Source organism: Mauremys reevesii, linkage group 4 (assembly GCF_016161935.1).
Source record: "Mauremys reevesii isolate NIE-2019 linkage group 4, ASM1616193v1, whole genome shotgun sequence".
NCBI lineage: Eukaryota > Metazoa > Chordata > Testudines > Geoemydidae > Mauremys > Mauremys reevesii.
This window is the reverse complement of record NC_052626.1, coordinates 146,255,995-146,275,596: the sequence shown is the minus strand read 5'-3', so window position 1 is coordinate 146,275,596 and position 19,602 is coordinate 146,255,995. Positions and strand designations below refer to the sequence as shown.

At 52.1% G+C, this 19,602-nt stretch overlaps 1 protein-coding gene across 1 annotated transcript; it reads left to right on the top strand.

Moving 5' to 3' along the window:
* Positions 1-762: 762 nt before the first annotated feature.
* Positions 763-18,920, top strand: LOC120404081. The gene is made up of 12 exons (XM_039536089.1): positions 763-1,633; positions 2,551-2,633; positions 4,255-4,316; positions 5,346-5,587; positions 6,154-6,416; positions 7,964-8,089; positions 13,892-14,033; positions 14,330-14,371; positions 14,639-14,807; positions 17,791-18,104; positions 18,512-18,577; positions 18,664-18,920. Exons 1-12 carry the CDS (start codon positions 763-765, stop codon positions 18,918-18,920), a joined length of 2,637 nt encoding a protein of 878 aa, XP_039392023.1.
* Positions 18,921-19,602: the final 682 nt, after the last annotated feature.

Here is a 19,602-nt window from a genome sequence, read left to right as displayed (position 1 = left end):
CCACCCTGCTCTGAAGGCAGCGCAGAAGTAAATATTTCAATACTGCAGCCCCCCTACAATAACCTTGTGACCCCTCCCCTCCCGCGGCAGCACGTTGATGTGTGAGTGTGGTCACGAGAGCTCTCCCAGGGCTCCTGGTAATCCACCTCCACAAGAGGAATAGCTCTGAGCACTGGGAGCCTGTCCACACTGGCACTTTGCAGCGCTCAAACTTGCTGCACTTGAGGGGGGGCTTGTGATTTTTCACACCCCTGAGCCAGCAAGTTGGAGCGCTGTAAAATGTAAGTGTAGACAAGCCCCAAGTCACTGCTCACTCTTCTTTCTGATCCCCTAAACAGATTAAGCTCTTTAAGTCTCTCACTCGCAGGCACTTTCTCCAGCCATTTTTGTGGCTCGTCTTTGCACCTTCTCTGATTTTCCAACATCCTTTTGGAAATGGGACCTCCAGAACTGGACCCAGCACCCCAGCGTTGGCCTCCAGTACCACACACAGAAGTAAAACCACCTTCCCGAATTTGCTGCCTGAAGAAGAGAGAGGGTGGTCCACGTGTGACAGCTGTGGGTCACGTTGCTTCTTGAATGACTGGATACCATGGTGAAGAGGGCGGGATTAGAACATACAGAAAAGAGAGGGCGGGGCTAAGGAAACTTGTCGAGGGGGGTTGGCCTTGTAGCTCCTCCCCTTGCTTTCTGAGCATCAGTGCCTCAGCTGCTGATGCAGAGGCATCTTCCTGCTCTTGTCTCTCTGCTGTCCCAGATCCAATGGAGAAGACAGGCAGGCAGCACCTGCTGGAAACCCTGAAGGAGCTGGGGGGCCGGGAGCTGAAGGAGTTAAAGGCCAAGATCAGTCAGGTCTGGCTGAAGAGGGGGCTGGAGGGCTGGGGGCTGCTGAGCGGAGCAAAGCCCTTCCACCCCTCTCTATGGCTGACGGTGGATGCTGGGCTGGAGGTGACGGTGGAGGGGCTGAGAGCTGTGAACCGGGGCGATCTGGCAGAGGAATTGGCTGCATTACTGGACACTTACGAGGAGCAGCACCGGGAGCAACTATCAGCCGCCTCCAGAGCCAGAGGCCGCCTGCTCTGCACCTTGAATGAGCTGGGGGAGGACGAGCTTGGGAGGTTCAAGGTCAAGCTGGCCGACATGGGGCAGAAAGGGGGTTACAACCCCATCCCCTGGGGCCGGCTGCAGAGAGCAAAGCCTGCAGAGGTCGCTGCGGAACTGATCAACCACTACGGGGTGCGCTGTGGCTTGGAGATGGCTGGGGAAGTGCTCAGGGCCATCAGACGGGGGGAGCTGGCAGGGGGACTGGCCGAGTCTCTGGAGACTTACGAGGAGCGATGCAGGGAGCAGAGACTGGCCCTCTGCAGAGTGAGAGAGATGCAGGCGCGAACTGTGGGCAGCTTGTGCGAGGAAGATCTCAGGAAGATCCAGGAGAGAGCGGCCGAGACCCATCCACAGAGAGGCCCTACGGTTAACCCCTGGGGAGGGCAGGAGAGAGCAGAGGTCATGGAGCTGATTGAGGAGCTGGTCAGCACCTACGGAGAAGGCCATGCTGTGTGGATGACCCAGGAGATGCTGAGAGCCGTGAGCCAGGGACCCCTGGCCGAGCGACTGGCTGAGGCCACCGGGATCGGTAAGGGAGATCTGCCCCCACATCCCAGCTCCAGAAAGGCCCTTTCCCCATCGCTAACTGGGAGTGATGGAGGTGCCAGTTGTTTGCAGCTGGGAGGCTGGTGCCAATCCCATCCTGTTTTGCTTTAACCCCTTTCCCCGCGCTTGGCTTTTCTGACCCGTGCGATGCAGATTTCACTGTTGCTTCTCTTCTGAAAGTGGACATTTCCTCATACTCTGCACCCAGAGTCACTCTGCAAACTATGCTTCCCCTTTTATAGTTCCTGCAATTGCTCTGTTGCCAGGCAGAGGGTTGTTTGCTGGGGCTTTCCTGTGCAGCACAGAAGAATCCCAGCCACAGAGACGGTGAATTGGCTAGAAATCAGATTAATGGGGGATTTGTGCCATTGACTTTGATTGGCTCTGGATCAGGCCCTGAGTGATTGACTGTGTTTTTAACTGTTGGCTCTGCCAGCAGGGGCCGGTGTAGGGATCAGGGCAGGAGCACTGGCTGAGGATAGCTCTTGGCCAATCCAGCCCTGGCCTCTGCCAGCAGGGGGTGCTGTAGGGACCAGGCAGGAGCTCTGGCTGTGGGGCACACCGGCTATGTTTCTGCCAGAAGGGGGTGCTGTAAAGACCAGAGCAGGATCGCTGCCTGCTGGGGGGCGCTCTGGCTATGCTGTCTCCAAGTCCGGCCTCTCCCAGCAAGGGGCGCTGTAGGGACTAGGGCAGGAGCACTGCAGGCCTGTCCCCTCCAGTCCCAGCCTGTCCCATTGTATAAACTGGAAACCCTGCCCCATGGAGGCGCTGTGGGTCAAGCTGTATCATAGCTGCTCAGGCTGCTCCTTTCCTATGGCGTCAGCACGGCAGCCCGGATGATGATCCCACTGAGCTGGGCCTGGGGATGGGCTGAGCTGAACTGATGTTTCCTCTCTGCAGCAGGAGATGGACCCAGCGGGGAGGACCTCACCCCGGACCCCTCGGGGAAGCAGGAGAAATGCACGTGGTGTGTGACAGAGGAGGTAGGGATGGGGACCTCACACTCCCTGCTGGGGTATTCTAGCGCCTCCAGCTGGTCGTTCAGAAGAAGTTACCTGGCTGGGTTGGTGCAGTGCAGTCTGGAGAGGGGAAACAAGACCAATCAGTGGGATCAGAAACTGATCCGATACTAGGGTGTTTGCGGGAGAGAGGAAATCCACATGGGCTTGGCTCCTTCATTCACTGATTTCAAAGCATTTTAATAATTCTCACCTCACTACTCATTCCTTCTCCATATCGCCGCATGTGTAACTCCCGCCTCTTCCCTCACCTTCCTATTCCAGGATCTAGTGGGTTAAAAGGGGAGTCAGGACTCCTGGGTTCTAGTCACAGCTCTGGGAGGGGAGTGGGGTCTCTGGGTTAGAGCAGGGAGGGGGCTGGGAGTCAGGACTCCAGGGTTCTAGCTCTGGCTGTGGGAGGGAAGTGGGGGCTAGTGGTTAGAGCTGGGCGAGGCCTTGACATTAGGGGTGCTGGGTTTTATCTCTGGCTTTGGCAGGGGAGCAGGGTGTAGATCAGGGTGTGGAAGCCAGTAAATAATTAACAAGGTTTTGAAGAGATCTTAATGAATGTTAGTTAGCATGAGTTAGGTTAACTGTGACCCTGGTGACGTGAGGAAGCAAGATAATGTAAGACAGAGTGAATTGTGTGAAAGTTATTACGACCTTGCAATGTGCAGTCTTGCAGTCTTGTTTTTCTAGTGAGATAGCAGGAAAGCTTATGTATAAACAAAATGTATTTGTTGTTTTTTACTGTCTGTATTATTGCTAGAAATTGTCTGTAAAAGGTATAAAGGCTTGCTGTGATTGTTTACCAGTTGAGAGACCTGTCCAGGACCCTGTGTCCTATGGCACTCTCTCCCTCCATGGTAATTACTGGAGAAATAATAAAGTATTTGATTTTGCTGCATCCAAACAAAAAGTGAGAACTGAGTTTTTCTTCGACAAGGGGTTGGCAACCTTTCAGAAGTGGTGTGCCGAGTCTTCATTTATTCACTCTAATTTAAAGTTTTGCGTGCCAGTAATACCTTCTAAAAAAGTTAAAATGTCTCTTTCTACACATCTATAATATATAACTAAACTATTGTTGTATGTAAAGTAAATAAGGTTTTTTAAATGTTTAAGAAGTTTCATGTAAAATTAAATAAAAATGCAGAGCCCCCTGGACCAGTGGTCAGGACCTGGGCAGTGTGAGTGCCCCTGAAAATCAGCTCGCGTGCCACCTTCGGCACCCGTGCCATAGGTTGCCTACCCCTGGTGTAGGGGATGAGGGTGGAAGCTGGGAGTCAGGACTCCTGGGTTCTATTCCCAGCTGAAATTAAGTACCTTCTTCAGCCAACTGAACAGGAGCAATGGTTTGCAAAACTCTCCCCCTGAGCTCCTGTGTGTGTGTCTCTGTTAACTGGGGAACCCCCTTCCCCCCAGGGCAATGACTGACTGTGCCGCTGGATTCCAGCTCTTCAGGAATCTGCTCTGCCAGCCACGTTGCCAGGGTCTCAGGCCAGGGAATCAGCCCCCACCTGAACACTTGCCCACAGCCGCCCGGGTTCCCTCCTCTAAGAGCTCTGCCCCCAGTGGAGCCACCTTAACGCCTGTTCCGGTGTCTTAGGACCTGCCAGAAGTGACGCCAGAGCTTGTGCTAGAGTCCGAGGGGAAGCCCAGATCCTACAGGTAAGAGCCTGGAGCCTTCTCCGTAAGACACTAGATGGGGACTTAGGAGACTGGAGTTTAATTCTTGCCTCTGTCACAGACTCCTCGACCCCTTGGGCCAATCATTTAATCCAGGGGTTCTCAACCTTTTGCTTTCAGAGGCCCCCACAATGTGCTTCAAAAACAACATGGCCCACCTGCATATCCAGTAGATTTAAAGCCAGGGCCCGTGTTAGCAGGTAGCCAGCAGGGCAATTGCCTGGGGTCCCACACCACAGGGGGCCCTGCAAAGCTAAGTTACTCGGGCTTCGGCTTCAGCCCCAGTCCCCGGCGAGTCTGACGCCAGCCCTGATCTCTGGTTTATTTTGGCAGAGCTCCTGAAACCTGTTTCCAGCCCCCCCGGGAGCCCCAGGTTGAGAACCACTGATTTAATCCACCCTGGGCCTCGGGCCCCATCTGTAAAATGAGGAGAACTATTTGTTCTCTGGGGCAAGGACTGGCCCTTGTGATGTGTTTGTGTGGCTCCCGGCACAAGGGGGCCCTGATCTCAGCCGGGGTCTGTGCAGCGCCCGGCACAAGGGGGCCCTGATCTCAGCCGGGGTCTGTGCAGCGCCCGGCACAAGGGGGCCCTGATCTCAGCCGGGGTCTGTGACGCGCCCGGCACAAGGGGGCCCTGATCTCAGCCGGGGGTCTGTGCAGCGCCTGGCACAAGGGGGCCCTGATCTCAGCTGGGGTCTGTGCAGCGCCTGGCACAAGGGGGCCTCTGATCTCGACTGGGGTCTGTGCAGCGCCCAGCACAATGGTGCATGGATCTCAGCCAGGGTCTGTGCAGTGCCTGGCACAATGGGGCCCTGATCTCGGTGGGGGTCTGTGCGACGACCCAGCACAATGGGGACTCAGTTCTGATCTGAGTCTCTATGCATTGATACCCACACAAACGCTGGGGCTTAACACACCTGACTCCAGCTGGTGTCAGTGGGAGCAGGAGGTTGGCTAGTCCCATCTCACACTGATTAATTCCCCCTCTCCCTTTCTCCCTACGTCGTGCAGGGTTCACCTCCCAGGGCCAGGCTCCTTCCGCTGCTCTGAGACCGAACTGGGGTTCGAGGTGAGGGCAGCCGTGACCGTCCAGTATGGATACGGCTCCTGGGATCGGCATCTGAGCGCAGCTGAGAAGCAGCAATGGATGGTGGCCGGCCCTTTGTTCAACATCCGGGTGGAACCGGCCAGGGCCGTGGCAGCCGTTCACCTCCCGCACTTCCTGTGCCTGGCTGGTACAGCGAACAAGAGCAGTAAGTGGGGTCTAAGCTTTGACTGACAGCTGCGATCCCCATGGCAGACACAGACACAAAGGGGCTGGAGACAGAGCTCAGTGCAGATACAGGACACTGATCTCACCATCTGTGTATCTAGATACCTTCCGTTATAACTCTCCCAGAGTCAGGGATGGAACCCAGGAGTCCTGGCTCCCAGCCCCCCCTGCTCTAACCCACTAGACCCCACACTCCCACCCGAGCTGGGAGTGGAACCCAGGAGTCCTGGCTCCCAGCCCCCCCTGCTCTAACCCACTAGACCCCACTCTCCCACCCAAGCTGGGGATAGAACCCAGGAGTCCCGGCTCCCAGCCCCCCCCTGCTCTAACCCACTAGACCCCACACTCCCACCCGAGCTGGGAGTGGAACCCAGGAGTCCCGGCTCCCAGCCCCCCCCCGCTCTAACCCACTAGACCCCACACTCCCACCTGAGCTGGGAGTGGAACCCAGGAGTCCTGACTGCCCTGCTCTGCTCTGCCCTCTGTGGGCGTGAGGAAGCGGTGAAGCAAATTGGAGCCTCCTTTTCCCTTCTCCTCCCGTGACAGGCAGAGATGCTGTTCTGTCCCAGATGCGAATTGCTCACTTCGTTGACGGGAGGATGACTCTGGAGGAGCCAACGCAGGTGAGGCCGTTCCACACCGTGCTGGAGAACCCCAGTTTCTCCTTCATCGGGGTGCTCTGGAAACCTATCTATGCCGTGTTTCCGTTCATACCCATCCACTCCGTGGTGCTGATCTACCAGGTAGTCAAGGCTGCAGCCATCACCCTCCACCTCTACCTGATCCCCAACGACCGCTCGCTCATACAGGTAACCGGGAACCGACCACACAGCAGGGGTGAGCCAGAGCCGCCAGCCACGGCAGGGCCCATAGGGAGTGAGAACTCCCAGCAGGGCAGGCGGCTCTTGTGAGACAACTAAACAGACATCTGGAGCTCTCAGCTGAGTCCAACCCAGAGGGAGTCCACCTTCCTGAGCATGTTTTTCCAGCTTGTTATCTGTTCACTGTGTCAGTGACCGGGTTGTGAGTGGTCATGCCTAGTGGTTAGTGGTAGCCAGGAATCGGCACCCAGGGTCAAAGCTGGAGTCAGGAACCAGGAGTCGGAGCCCAGGTCCGAACTGGAGTCAGAGGCCAAATGCCAGAGCCTGGCCCAGAGCTGAATTCAGAAATTGCAGCTGCAGATTAGGACTGAGTTACTTGGAATAGGGTAAAGCACTGCCAGAGTAAGGCTGGGAACAAGCAGGCTCAGGAGCTCTTGCAGCCTTCGGGAAATGCTTTGAGCAGCCATTGAACTGCTGTGGCTGCTGGGCTTAAGTGCCGGTCTGCTGATTCTTCCCACCCATCAGGCGGTATGGCCAATCCAGCAGCCTGCTCAGACCAGCTGGGCTCATTAGGTTGCTTGCAGACTGGATCTGCAGCAGGCCCCGAATTCCTGAGACCCTGTGAGCCTGAAAATTGTGGGTGGGGATTTCAAAGTGCCCAAGTGACTTAGAAGCACACATCTCATTGACTTTCAACCATACCTGGGATTTTCCGAACGGCGTAAGTGAATTAGGCACTAGAACTGGTTGGAAATTTTCCAACACAGCTCAGTAGAGTGCAGTGTTTCACTGCATCTATCGCAGATTCCTTGACTCTTCCATCCAAACACCAGCAGGTTTCCATTCAACCACAGCAGTGGTGAAACTGACAAGAATGTCAGTTGCACACATTTCGGGGGATTGTTCCTTCACAAAGCTTTTCAGTGACTTTGGTTTTGAGCTGATTTGATCTGATTTGGAACAAAACCAAATTCCGAAATCCCGAAACTTTTTGCAAACAGAACCCTCAACATTTTAGCCTTCTCTGTTAGGCGTCTCCCTCCCATATGAAGTCAACGGGAGGTAGCCTCTTAAATCCCTTAGGAGCTCAGGAAAATCCCTTCCTGTATTCAGTCCTCCAGGATCCCTCTGATCTTCGAGGGTGACCACTACCCAAGTCTTTTGTTGCTAGATGGTCTTTACAGCCATTTCCAGGACCCGCTGCGATTCCATCAGGAGATTCTCTCTCACCCTTCCATCTTTGAGGGTGAAGGAGGGTCCGTGACTTGGTTGCCTCATGGGTCCTGTTAGATCCCCTTGTGTTCGTAAAATCCTGCTCTTAAGAACCACAATCCTTGCCCAGCATATGCAGAGACCTTGAGTGCTGGCATCTGGATACCATCTTCCCTAGCTTGGTGACAAGCACCTTTCTGCTGTGTGTGGCGATACAGGACTTCCCAGTCCAGTGGGAGGATGGAGGAAAGAATTGGGCTGTTCCCCATATTTTTTCTGTTGGCCAGTATCTCCTGGAAACATCTGTGTTTGAACTCTTATAGGCAGTGGAAGAAGAGGAGAAAAAGCACCAGTCCATACAGGTGCTCAAGCCCCCTCAGACGAAGCCCCTCTACTTCGGCTCTTGTTACACTGTGTGCAGTTCACTGGACTTAGAGGTAACCCCCGAGGTGAGTGACATTTAGCTATAAGTCTAAAGAGTGAAAACCACTGGCTGCGGGATTAATAGACTTAACAAGAGCATGTTGTTAGATCTCACCCCAGATCCCTCCTTACTACAGCTGGTTGAAAATGTTCTGGTGGAGCAGTTTTCCATCGGCGGATGCTGACTGGACAAAATTGGGACTATCCATATCAATGACTTGTCATTGCAATGATTCTTTTCTATAACATCAGAACATTTGATTTTGATTTTTCATTTTGAAATGTTTTTCATTTAGCAATTTATATTATATTATTATAGTAAATTAACACTTCCCTTCCTGACTCCTTTTCCCGTTTACACAGGGAAATTCTTCAGCTCTCCTTGCATGGCATGCGCTTGCAGGTCATGGGTTCCACTCCTTTTCTCTTTGGACGTCTGTAGACAGAGTCTTTCCAGCCTATCCTCAGCCTCCCTTGTCCTTTCTTGCTGTTCTCTTCCTAACATGCTTTCTTTGCTAGTTGTTCTTCTCCCATTCTTATCACATGTCCAACCTACCTGAAAAAGCAGCAAAGAATCCTGTGGCACCTTATAGACTAACAGACGTTTTGCAGCATGAGCTTTCGTGGGTGAATACCCAATTCTTCGGATGCAAGAAGAAGTGGGTATTCACCCATGAAAGCTCATGCTGCAAAATGTCTGTTAGTCTATAAGGTGCCACAGGATTCTTTGCTGCTTTTACAGATCCAGACTAACACGGCTACCCCTCTGATACTTGACAACCTACCTGAAATGTGCACTTTGCAGCCTATCGCTGAGAGTCCCAAATTCATCTTTGTCCTTATTTCTTCCATGCACACCCTGTCTACCCTCCACTTGTCTCCCCTTGTCCTCCGTGTATTATTTACTACTACCTCTATCTTCTTTTCCTCCATCTCCATAAGTCCCACCATTTCCAAACCATACAGCAGTTAGGGACAAACACGCAGAATACACTTTTCCTCTGTGTTTGTTACATCACTGCTGGTCCCTCAGTGTTCCTGCCACTTTTTTCACTGCTGCCCATGCACACTGGGTTCTTCTTTTCAAATCTTGAGATCTCTCTCTCTGATGGCACCAAGTGTCCTTCCCACCTACACAAACTCTTCTGATTCAGCTTCTCTCCCGAAACTTCAATCAACAGCTCTTGCTTCCACCTTCCCTGTGTAATTTCAGTTTTCTTTGTGTTTACCTTCAAACTAGGGTCTTCAGACACCGATGCCCACCCTGATACCATATTTACCAATTCCAAGTTCAGCCAGAAGGGCCAGGTTGTCAGCATACATTCGTTTTCTCTGTGTCTACACAAGCTTGGTTCTCCTACTGATTAACTCCACAACTAGAATGGAGAGAAGTGGACCCAGCGCCCTGCCTTGTCTCAGTCTCACATCAAAACTCTCAGAGTTACCACCTTAACTCCTGACCCTCACTACAGCTCCTCTAGCAGCTCTGCGTTTTGAGGTCCCTCTCCCGTCCAGCTCAATACTCCAAACACCATCTCCCGTGGAACCACGTCATGCTTTTCAAGACCAATACATTTTACGTCACAATGATGACTTCTAGTTACTGTTCTTTCAGACTTCTGTCTCATTGCAAATATTGCGTCTCCTTCCCCTTCTAAAGCCACGTGGCTCCTCTTCTATATTTTCCTCCACCTTCCACCTCAGCCTTGCCTCCAAATCTCTCGCAAGGACTTTGAGAGGTTGGCTTAGCAGGGTGATGCTCTAGTAGATGTTGGATTATTTGCATCACCCTTACCCTTCCGAAGTGTTGGGAATTGGGATGTAGGCAGTCCAGCCCGCTGGTCAGAGTGGGAGTCAGGTCTAGTGGGCGGATGCAGCATCCAGATGGAGGAACAGAAGCGGGGATCAGAGCCAAGGGTCAATCTAGGGTTGGAGTCAGAGCTGGGGATCAGAGCCAGGAATGGTAGGTCATGGCCAGGAGCGAGGTGTAAGGGCAGAAACCAAAGGAGAGGCAAGAGTCAGGCATGGAACAAGAAGCAATGGTCTCAAGTTGCAGTGGGGGAGGTCTAGGTTGGGGATATTAGGAAACACTATTTCACTAGGAGGGTGGTGAAGCACTGGAATGAGTTACGTAGGGAGGTGGTGGAATCTCCATCCTTAGAGGTTTTTAAGGTCAGGCTTGACAAAGCCCTGGCTGGGATGATTTAGTTGGGGATTGGTCCTGCTTTGGGAAGGGGGTCGGACTAGATACCTCCTGAGGTCTCTTCCAACCCTGATATTCTATGGAGAAGGAGCTAGGTGGTAGCTAGGAGCAAGGGTAGGGGTGAGGCAGGATGGGAGCAGGAGTCAGGAAGAGGGTTGGAAGCTCATTGTAGGAGGCAGACAAGAGCTGGTTTCAACATGGCAGCAGCAGGGAGTCTGTGCAGCCCTTGGGTTCTAGACCCGCACCCTTGGATCGTTACACAGAGGCACAATCAATCCCATTCTCCAGTCATCTGGTATCCTGGCTTGTTCCGAGTAACCAAAGAGTAATCTATGAAGCCGCTTTACTCCAGTATCTCCAGCTGCCTTCATCATATCAACAGTTTCTCCTCTTCACCAGCTGCTTTACCATTGTCCTTATCCAGTGCTGCTTCTAACTCCTCTACAGAGATTGATACCCTCTGAGGCTTGCCCATAGCTGCCGGCAGTGCTTGCCCTCCCAGCAACCTCGTCCCATTTAACAGCCTCTGGAAATAGCTCTAGTACCTTTTTTGGGGTCATCACCTCACAGATCCCATCCTTCACGCAGAAAGATTTCTTCACATCTTGTGTTACATTGTTCCTCTTTTTTTACCAACCCCAAAACCAATTTCCTGCCATCATCTTCCTCCAGTTTTCTGTAATATTCCTCTTCAGCGTTCATTCTTGATTTAGCAACTGCCCTTTTAGCCTCCTTTTTTGCATTTGCAGTTTTGATGGTCTCATTATCACAGGCTGCTTCCTCAAACTCTTGGAACAATTCATTCTTTTTAACTTCCCTTGTACATCAGATTTCCACCACCGGCTTGGTCTCCAAAATCACCCCATTTAACCGCTCGTTCTGCCTTGTTACCTCTGCCACCTTAATGAAACATTTGTTAGTTTGAGGGAATTCTGCGCCAAAAATTGAAAAACTCTGCGCCAAAAAAAAACCCTGCACTTAATATTTTCAAATTCTGCATATTTCATTTGTCAATAAATAAATGGCATGTGGGGAGCACAGGCCACTGACTGCACAGAGGTGGGAGATCACCATGGAGTCCCCTCGCAGGATATGGATTAAGCGGTGAGGCTGCACCCGACCCTGACACAGCACAAGGGCTGGGCCTGCCCCAGAAAAAACCCAGGGCCCTGCCACTCCACACCAGGTGCACCAAGATAGCAAGTGAGAGGAACAGTCACGGACGCTCAGCCCTGGCCCCTATCCAGGTGTGGGGCAAGCAGACTCAGGCCAGCAGGATCCAAGTGTGGAGGGGCTTAGTGTGGGGTGAGAGGGTTCTGTGTGGGGCAATCTGGGTGCAGGAGGCTCAGTGGGAGATGTGGATGCACAGGAGGCTTGCGGGGGCGGTGCAGGAGGAATGGGACTCTGCATGGGGTCCAGGTGAAGGTGGTTGGGGCTCAGTGGGGGGCTCCAGATGCTGGGGAGTGGGGCTTGGTGGGTTGGGGTCCAGATGCAGCTGGTTGGGGCTCAGTGGGGTGGGGATCTGGGTGCAACAGGCTGGTTGGGGCGGTCCAGGTGCACTGGGGGGTTGTTGGAGTGGGGCTTGGAGTACGGCGGGCTCAGTGGAGGGTGGTCTTGGTGTGGGTCTGGATGCAGGGATTTGGGGCTTGGTGGGGGCTCTGAGTGCAGGGAGCTCTGGGTGCAGGGGTGAGGCTCGGTGGGGTGGGGGTTTGAGTATGAGGGGCCCAGATGCAGGGGTTTCAGTGGGGAGGTTCTGGATGCGCGGGGAGGCTTGGCATGGGGTCTGAGTATGAGGGGTCTAGATGCATGGGGGTTGGATGGATAGGGGAGCATCGCCCCATACGACCCCTCCCCCCTGTGGCTGAGGAGCGATGGGGGCAGGAAGCAGGAGTGCGTGTGTGTGTGCGGAGATTCCTGTAGCTGGAGGAGGTTTCTGGGGATGCATCTGACCCAGCCCCAGCCATTCCTTCTAGGGGAAGAGGAAGCTAGCAGTTGAGCCCAGCACAGGGTAGGAACTACCAGCTGGGGCATCCTCAGCCCCGTCTCACCCCCGCCAGCTGCTCCGGGCACCTGAAACGACATGCCCACACTGCTAGAGAGGGGACACGTCATCGATCTTGTGGCTTCCCTTTGCTTCCTGGCCAAAAAGTTTTTTTTTTTTTTTTGCAGAGAAGCAATGAAATCTCTGGGGGACATGAATTCTGCACTCACACATTTCATTGCCTGGGAAAATCTGAATGTCAACATTTCTTGCCGATTCAGCACATTTCCAAGTCACAGCATTTCCCACTCCATGGAAATTCTGGTTCCTGCAGAGCTCTGCCTGCTGCATCCCACATGGTCGCCCTTTCCAGGACAACAGCTCAGAGGAGAGCGGCTGCCTCTAATGCAGCCATGTCTGAACCACACTGAAAAGGCCTCGGGATATGTCTGCACGGCAGTCATGGGGCGTGATTGCAGCTTGTGCAGACGTACCCAAGCTGGCTTTAATCCAGCCCCCTCTGGGGCTGGAGCAGTGACGATGCAGCAGCACGAGGCTCAGCACAGGCTGTACAAACCTGCCCAGAACCCTGGGCAGTTACTTGCAGGCTTGTCTGCGTGCTGTGGCTTCACTGCTCCGGAGCCCAAGCTAGCCAGATTAAAGCTAGCGTGGGTAGGGGTGATCACACCCAGTGACTGCCGTTTAGACCTACCCGTAGGGCTCACCAGTTGAACGTGAGCTCCCAGTGCAATGCTGTAGCCGACAAGGCAAACGTGATCCTTGGAGATCTGAGCAGGGCGTATCCAGTGGGCGTTGGGAGGTGATATTGCTTCAGTATACGGCGTCAGTGAGACCATTCCTGGAGACTGTGTCCAGATCTAGCATCCACACTTCCGACACTTCCGAAAGGAGGCTCGGGCAGAGCGGAGGTGGGAAGAGGCAGGGCGAGGGTGGGGAGGTGGGGGAAGGGGTGGAATGGAGGCAGGGTCTGAGGCTGATCAGGGGGTGAGCAGCCCGGGGAAAGGAGGAAGCCAGCGCCTGTGCATGGGATATGCCCCCAGCTGTCTGAGCCCCACACGTGGGTGAGCACCAGAGAGGACACGGTGACTTGGTGCCAGAGGGTGGCCATGCCCAGTGCTTGGGGCAGGAGTCAGGCTGAGTGGTCAGAGCAGAAAATCAGCGACCAAGGTCAGAGCCGAAGTCAGGAGTCAGGAGTCGGAGCTGGGCGGGGCATTGCAGTGTGGCAGCTCACATCCGGGCTAGGTTAACCCTGTGTTCGGACCCAGGTGCCAGTCACCTGAGTTCACTCTGCAGCACAGACATGCCCAGAAGGCAGAGCGGGGGTTTGGGGACAGGGAAGAGGGGCCTCGTTAAGGCAATCTGCAAAAGTCTTGGCTTCTGTCCAAGGAAACAGGATAGGGACATACTGCAAATAAACAAATGATGCCAAAAATTGCTCCATGTCACCGATTTCTCATCCACATGGAAACCACTTTACCGCAGAGACACCCATACATTATTATTTAGCTGCTGCCAGCTAATGAATTAGGCAAAGACCTCAATGAGTTATTTAGGATGGGTGCATCCCTGCATTGCGGGCTCAGGTGGGGTCTCCCCTACAGCAATGTCTTGTCTCCACACCAGGAAGTGGACTTTCGCTACATGAGTCCAGAGGACCAGCAGCCGTTCATGGAAATCTACACCAAGGACATGAGGGAGGGACTCAAACTCATCGTACTGATGAAACGCTACGGGGAAGTTGTCTGGAAGGTCTTGGTGAGACCAGGTGAGGACCGTCGTTTTGGTCTGTGTTTATACAATGTGAAGCACAATGGGGTCCTGAACCCTGACTTGGCCTTTAGGTGCTATGGTGACACAAATGATAAATAACAGAGTATTCTTTCAATGGGTGGAGTATTCCAGCTGTAATGCCCCTTGGTACTCCAATCACTGGGGCTCTCTGCCCCATCATATGTGGCCATTCAGACCTGAAAGTGCTCGCTGTGATGTGAAGTGTCTGATCTAAATGGGAAATGATTGTGATGGACAGGTTGACTGACCTTCTCTTTGTTTCTCTCCTAGAGGACGTGATGCTTTCGGGTTCATCCTCTGAAAAGTTCAAGGGTCAGTTCTTCTGGGAAAGATCCATGGGTGAATCAGTGGCAAAAGCAGGAAGAGAACCTGGGAATCCCCCCTATTCTAACCCACCAGACCCCATTTCCTTCCCAGAGCCAGGGGTAGAACCCAGGAATTCTGACTCCCAGCCCCGCTCACTCTAAACCACTAGACCCCCCTCCCCTCCCAGAGCCTAGTAGAGGGGGAGCTTAGAAACCTGATTTAAACCACAGATCTCCTAACTAGGAATGTTAAGTTTAACCCTCTGTTTTCCAGGGCTTCGGAAACTGCTCCCTGAACTGAAACAAGGGTTTATTGGACTTTGCAGCCAGAGAGAGCTCAGCGTGTCACCCCCAGCTGCCTGGAGCTCACCGGCATGGCCTGTGGACAAGGAAGCAGAGGGAGAGCCAGGCAGCGGTGCTACACTCAGGACAGTGGCTAACGAGTAAGCGATGAGCAGCTGAGACGAGGGTGAAATTGACACCCAAAACTGGGCTACGCAGGAGGTCAAACTAGATGATCAGAATGGTCCCTTCTGGCCTTATCTATGAAACCACATTGCTGCTGCTCCTGAGATGAAGTTATTATCCCAGGCAAAGGGCCTATGTGGTGGCTCCCTTACAAACACTCTCTTTCAGCATTTTTACATTTATAGGCCAGAACGAACCATTCTGATCTAGTCTGACCTCCAACCGGATCTCAGCCGGTGATTCCTGCATCCAGCCCTATAACTCCAGTGTTTGAACTAGAGCTTGTAAGAGACTCCAGAGATAGGTGTAAAGATTCCAGGTGATGGAGAATCTACCACAGCCCATGGGGAGTGGCACCAATTGTAACAGGTGTTGTGGTTGTACCTAGGAGCTTAGCCATGGCCCACCCCTCCTAGCACGTGGTGCTGGGAGAACCCATTATGTATTTTTTTGGAGTAGAGCTGGGTAGGAAATGGTTTTCCCATCTTGTAAAAAATTTCAAGATAGCAGCAAATTTCCCCATTCCAAATCGGGATGAAAAGTCAAATCTTGAAAATTTTCAAGAACCGGAAATCTGAAAAAAAAAAAAAAAAGAATGATTGGTTCAGATCAACCAGAATGCTTTGTTTCAATTGTGACTCTATCTATCCAGCTTCAGTTTCAAACTTAAATGTCATTTTGAACCAGAAAACCAGAATTTTTTTCTTTTAAAAGATGTTGACATAAAATGTTTCAACAATTTCAAAACTTTTCATTGACATTTTTTTTCGAGTCACTAAAAGTCATTCAAAAATGTTCCCGCAAAAAGTTTTAGTTTCAAAGATATGGCTGTCACAGTTCAGGGCAAATGCATCCATAACCCTCCCCCACATGGTCCCTTAGGGGCACCCACCCCTAGGGTCCCGGCTCCCCGGCCTTCACCTCCTTGGGCAGAGACCCGTATCTCTCTCCCTCCTGAGCAGGATTTTTCCAGGCTGCACAGTTCCCTGCGCACACTGCGATATTCCCAGCAAGCCTGTCTGCCTAAACAGGCTAGCTTCTGTGCTTTGCTTTCTCCTCAGAGGCGATGAACAACGTAATTGCCAGCAGTTATAAGTTACTACACAGCCCTTTATAAGCAAGCACATTTATTCTTAAGGTGAAAGCATTACTGCACCGACATATTAAAATCAATCCAAGTTTCTACAAGCTTCCCAGAAGTTACCCATTAGTCTTATGGGGCCTCAGTAGGCCAAAATCCTTCCAACCTCTCCCAGGAAGGATTGGGGCCCCCTTGGACTGACGGTCCTGTCTGTTTGCTGGATCAGGAAGAAGGCCCTGAGTCAGTTTGAAGCCAGGCTATTTATCCAACAGTCCTTTCTTTGTCTGTTGGGCTCGGCATAGACCAGTCCAAACTAGTTTATGGCAGCCTCTCCAGGTGCTGGTGCCTCACTGGAGGTAAATTTGCCTAATCTTCCCACCCTCCCCTCAACACACACACTGTTCTTAGTTCCTGGCAAGACTGTGGTTAGCCTCTCCCATGGAATTACATACGTTCTCTGGTCCACAATGCCACATAATCTTAGACCAGTAAACGCTCCCAGAGACAGTGCAGGAAATTGCCAGATCTGTCACATCAGCACTTTTCAATTAAAAAAACATTTTCTCTAAACGTTCCTGATCATCTGGTCACGGACCAGGAGCCCAGTGCACTCAGGATTGTACAAACCTGGGACAGCTTCCTACCCCAAAGAGTAGCTGAACATCTAGATAAGGGTCTAAGAGTTAATTCCCTTTCCTGTTAGAAAACATTGCACTTCCCTTCCTGTTTGCATTTGTCCAGTGTCAGCGTCCAACCACAGGGCATGGATGGCAAGGACAGAGCCAGGCTCAATTTCCTGCTCTGCCACAGACTTTCTGCATGACCTTGGGCCAATCACTTAGCCTCTGTGTGCCTCAGTTCTCCATCTGTTCAATGGGGATAAATAGTCCTGCCCTGCACCACAGGAGTGTGTGGGGATAAATACATGGAAGATTATAAGGCACTCGGATACTATGGAGATGGTGCCAGATAAGTACCTTAGATAGATAGAGCATAAGAGGGTCAAAACACTCTAGTTCAAATAGGAATTAATCCAGCGACGTTCTACAGCCTGTGTTATTCAGGGGTCAGATTAGAAGATCTTGATTATGGTTCTTGCTGGCCTTAGACTCTATGAATGAATATTTATCAATTTCTTGATGGGTGGAAACCCTGAATGAGCAGAGAATCTAAAAGTAAAATTTATTTTGGAAAGCTGGAAAAGTTAAATATTAAGGTTGGATTTAAAAAAAACAGTGATTTTTTTTCCCACCACACAGGAATTGCCAGAATGGGTCAGACCTGAGGTCCATATAGTCCAGTGTCCTGTCTCTGAGCGTGCTGGTGCCATATGGTTCAGAGGAAAGCATAAGACCCCGCAGTAATAGATGCGGAGTAATCTACCCACCACCTTCCGTCTCATCCTGGTCTGTAATAGTGAGACATCAGCTTAAGTCCTGACGCACAGGGTTTGGTGTCCCTTCCAAAATTGTTCTCAGTTACGATAACTGGATATTCTTGATTGCAGTGGTGTTGTATCCCTGTTGGTCCCACGAAATGAGAGAGACAAGGTGGATGAGGTCATATCTTTTATTGGACCAACTTCTGTTGGTGAAAGAGACAAGCCTTCAGCTTCACAAGACCTGAGGAGCTCTCTATGGCTCGAAAGCTTGTCTTTTTTACCAACAGAAGTTATTACCTCACTCATCTTGTCTCTCCGGATATTCTTATTATCTATCTAAAAGGCCAGTCCCTTAGTGAATCTTGTTAAATTCCTGACCTCACTCAATGGCTAATTACTCGTTATGTGATTAAATCCCTAGATACCAGTATATCTGCAGGGAACTACCACACATGCAGTTGTCTTCTTGTACAGATGTATTTCCATTCCATTCCAGGCACTGTGACTGGCCAGCAAAGGTGTCGAGTGGGGGCTCCTGGGAAGTGATCCAGCGGCTGAGAAGCGAGTTAACGACAATCCTCCAGAGCGATGCAGAGGCTGTGGTCAGCGCTGCCGATGCCCACCTCCTCCTCACGCAGGGAGAGTACCTCGCCCTGAACCGGCTGGAGGATCCGGAGATCAGGGTCGCCACCTTGATTGATATGGTGCTGGCCAAGGGGGACCAGGCCCATCAGCTGTTCCTGGACTGTCTGAGAAACCTGTTCTTCACCTTCCCTGCCCTGGAGCCTATCGTCACGGGGTTACAAACCGGTGAGATTCATCAGTGGCACTTATATTTTTTATTAAGTTAAAAATAACATGGGTTTCTATCTGGGCCAGATTTAGTTTCCTGTGCTCTGCCCTTAAGAGGACAGACTTCCCATTGACCTCAGAGAACCTGAGTCAGGACGCTGAGGCCTTGAGTTAAGGCTTATTAAGACCGACAGTTTTGCCTGAACACCGTAGCATGGTGAAGGATGCGTGGGAAATAAAAGGCCCCTTCTCTGGGTTGCTGCAGCCCCTGGTAGCCTGTTTCCTGCAGAAACAGCTCCCTCAAGTGGTAGAATGTTGAAACTGCAGAGAGAGAGAAGCCGCTGTTGTGACTGCACAAAGCTGGTGGGTAAGCCCAAAAGGCACCAGTGGCTTTTGTAATGACTTCTTCTGGTCTCCTCCTACAGGCTTCCATGCAGATGTGGCTATCCCCAGGCCCGGAGCACAGACAGGAGGCCCAGCCAGTGCTGAAGGTGAGATATGGAGCTTAGGCACTCCAAGGAAGCAAACGGCATGAGACACTGTATCAGTTCATTGCCTTCTGGTGTCTTCTCTGCAGGGGAACATTTTGTGGACCGGCACCGAGCAGAGCTAATTCAACGGGTCTCTATGGTGGATGGGGTCCTGGACATGCTGTGTGGCACTGTGCTGGATAACGAGCAGTACCAGAGCATCCGAGCCAAGAGAAGCAACCCGGAGAAGATGCGGAAGCTGTACGAGCTCATGCCGAGCTGGAACCGGGTCTGCAAGGAACGGCTGTACCATTCACTGAAGGCCAAGCACAAGTTCCTCATTGAAGAGCTTGAGGGGAAATGAACGCAATAAACTGTCCCTCCTCTGGAGCGGCTGTGCCTAGAGTCCGTTCCATGGCTCTCAGGAGTCCAGTTCTGGTTCTTCTCCCTCTTCACCCAGGATCCATTGTGGTGAGGCTCCGGAATCAGGTCCTTCAACCTGCCAATCAGTGCTTGTCTGGTCTTTATCCACCCCACTATGCACATCCTCTGTCATCGTCATAGCTGGGTCTCCAACAAGGGGGCTCCATCCGTGCCTCTCCCGCCAGCCTCTCCTCAGGCTGAACTTGGGTGGAGAGTCCACCAAAGGTCCCAGTTCCCTGTTCACCTTCCTCGGCAACGGCACCAGCAGCACCATCTCCGTTCTCTGCTATGTAATGGCACATGCCTCAAACCCGAACATGGTGCGTACTCCGGGAGTTCCCTGAGCCTCCCACCTCCTCCCCTCCTCCGACGCCCTCGGGACATTCTGTGTGGGAGGGTTTATCGATCCAGGAAGCCGATTAAATAGAACTCGACGTAGTTCACTTGGAAAGTGAGGCGCTCACCCTCACCTTCACGGAAGCTGGACAAAACAGGGACTTGGGGTGTTGTTTTTTTTTTAAAGAATAGTTGATGCATTTTTGTTAGAGAGAAAAAAGTCATGAATTGGGGGTGGCCACCACAGACATGTGACTTGGACTAAGGTGGGCTGCAGAGCACGGGAT

What these genes read in the sequence shown, in the direction of transcription:
- LOC120404081 (XM_039536089.1), top strand. Translation starts at nt 763, where the DNA reads ATGGAGAAGACAGGCAGGCAGCACCTGCTGGAAACCCTGAAGGAGCTG. An exon ending in CGTGGTGTGTGACAGAGGAG is followed by an intron (nt 2,634 to 4,254) that starts GTAGGGATGGGG and finishes CCGGTGTCTTAG; the next exon opens with GACCTGCCAGAAGTGACGCC. An exon ending in ATCCTCTGAAAAGTTCAAGG is followed by an intron (nt 14,372 to 14,638) that starts GTCAGTTCTTCT and finishes TCTGTTTTCCAG; the next exon opens with GGCTTCGGAAACTGCTCCCT.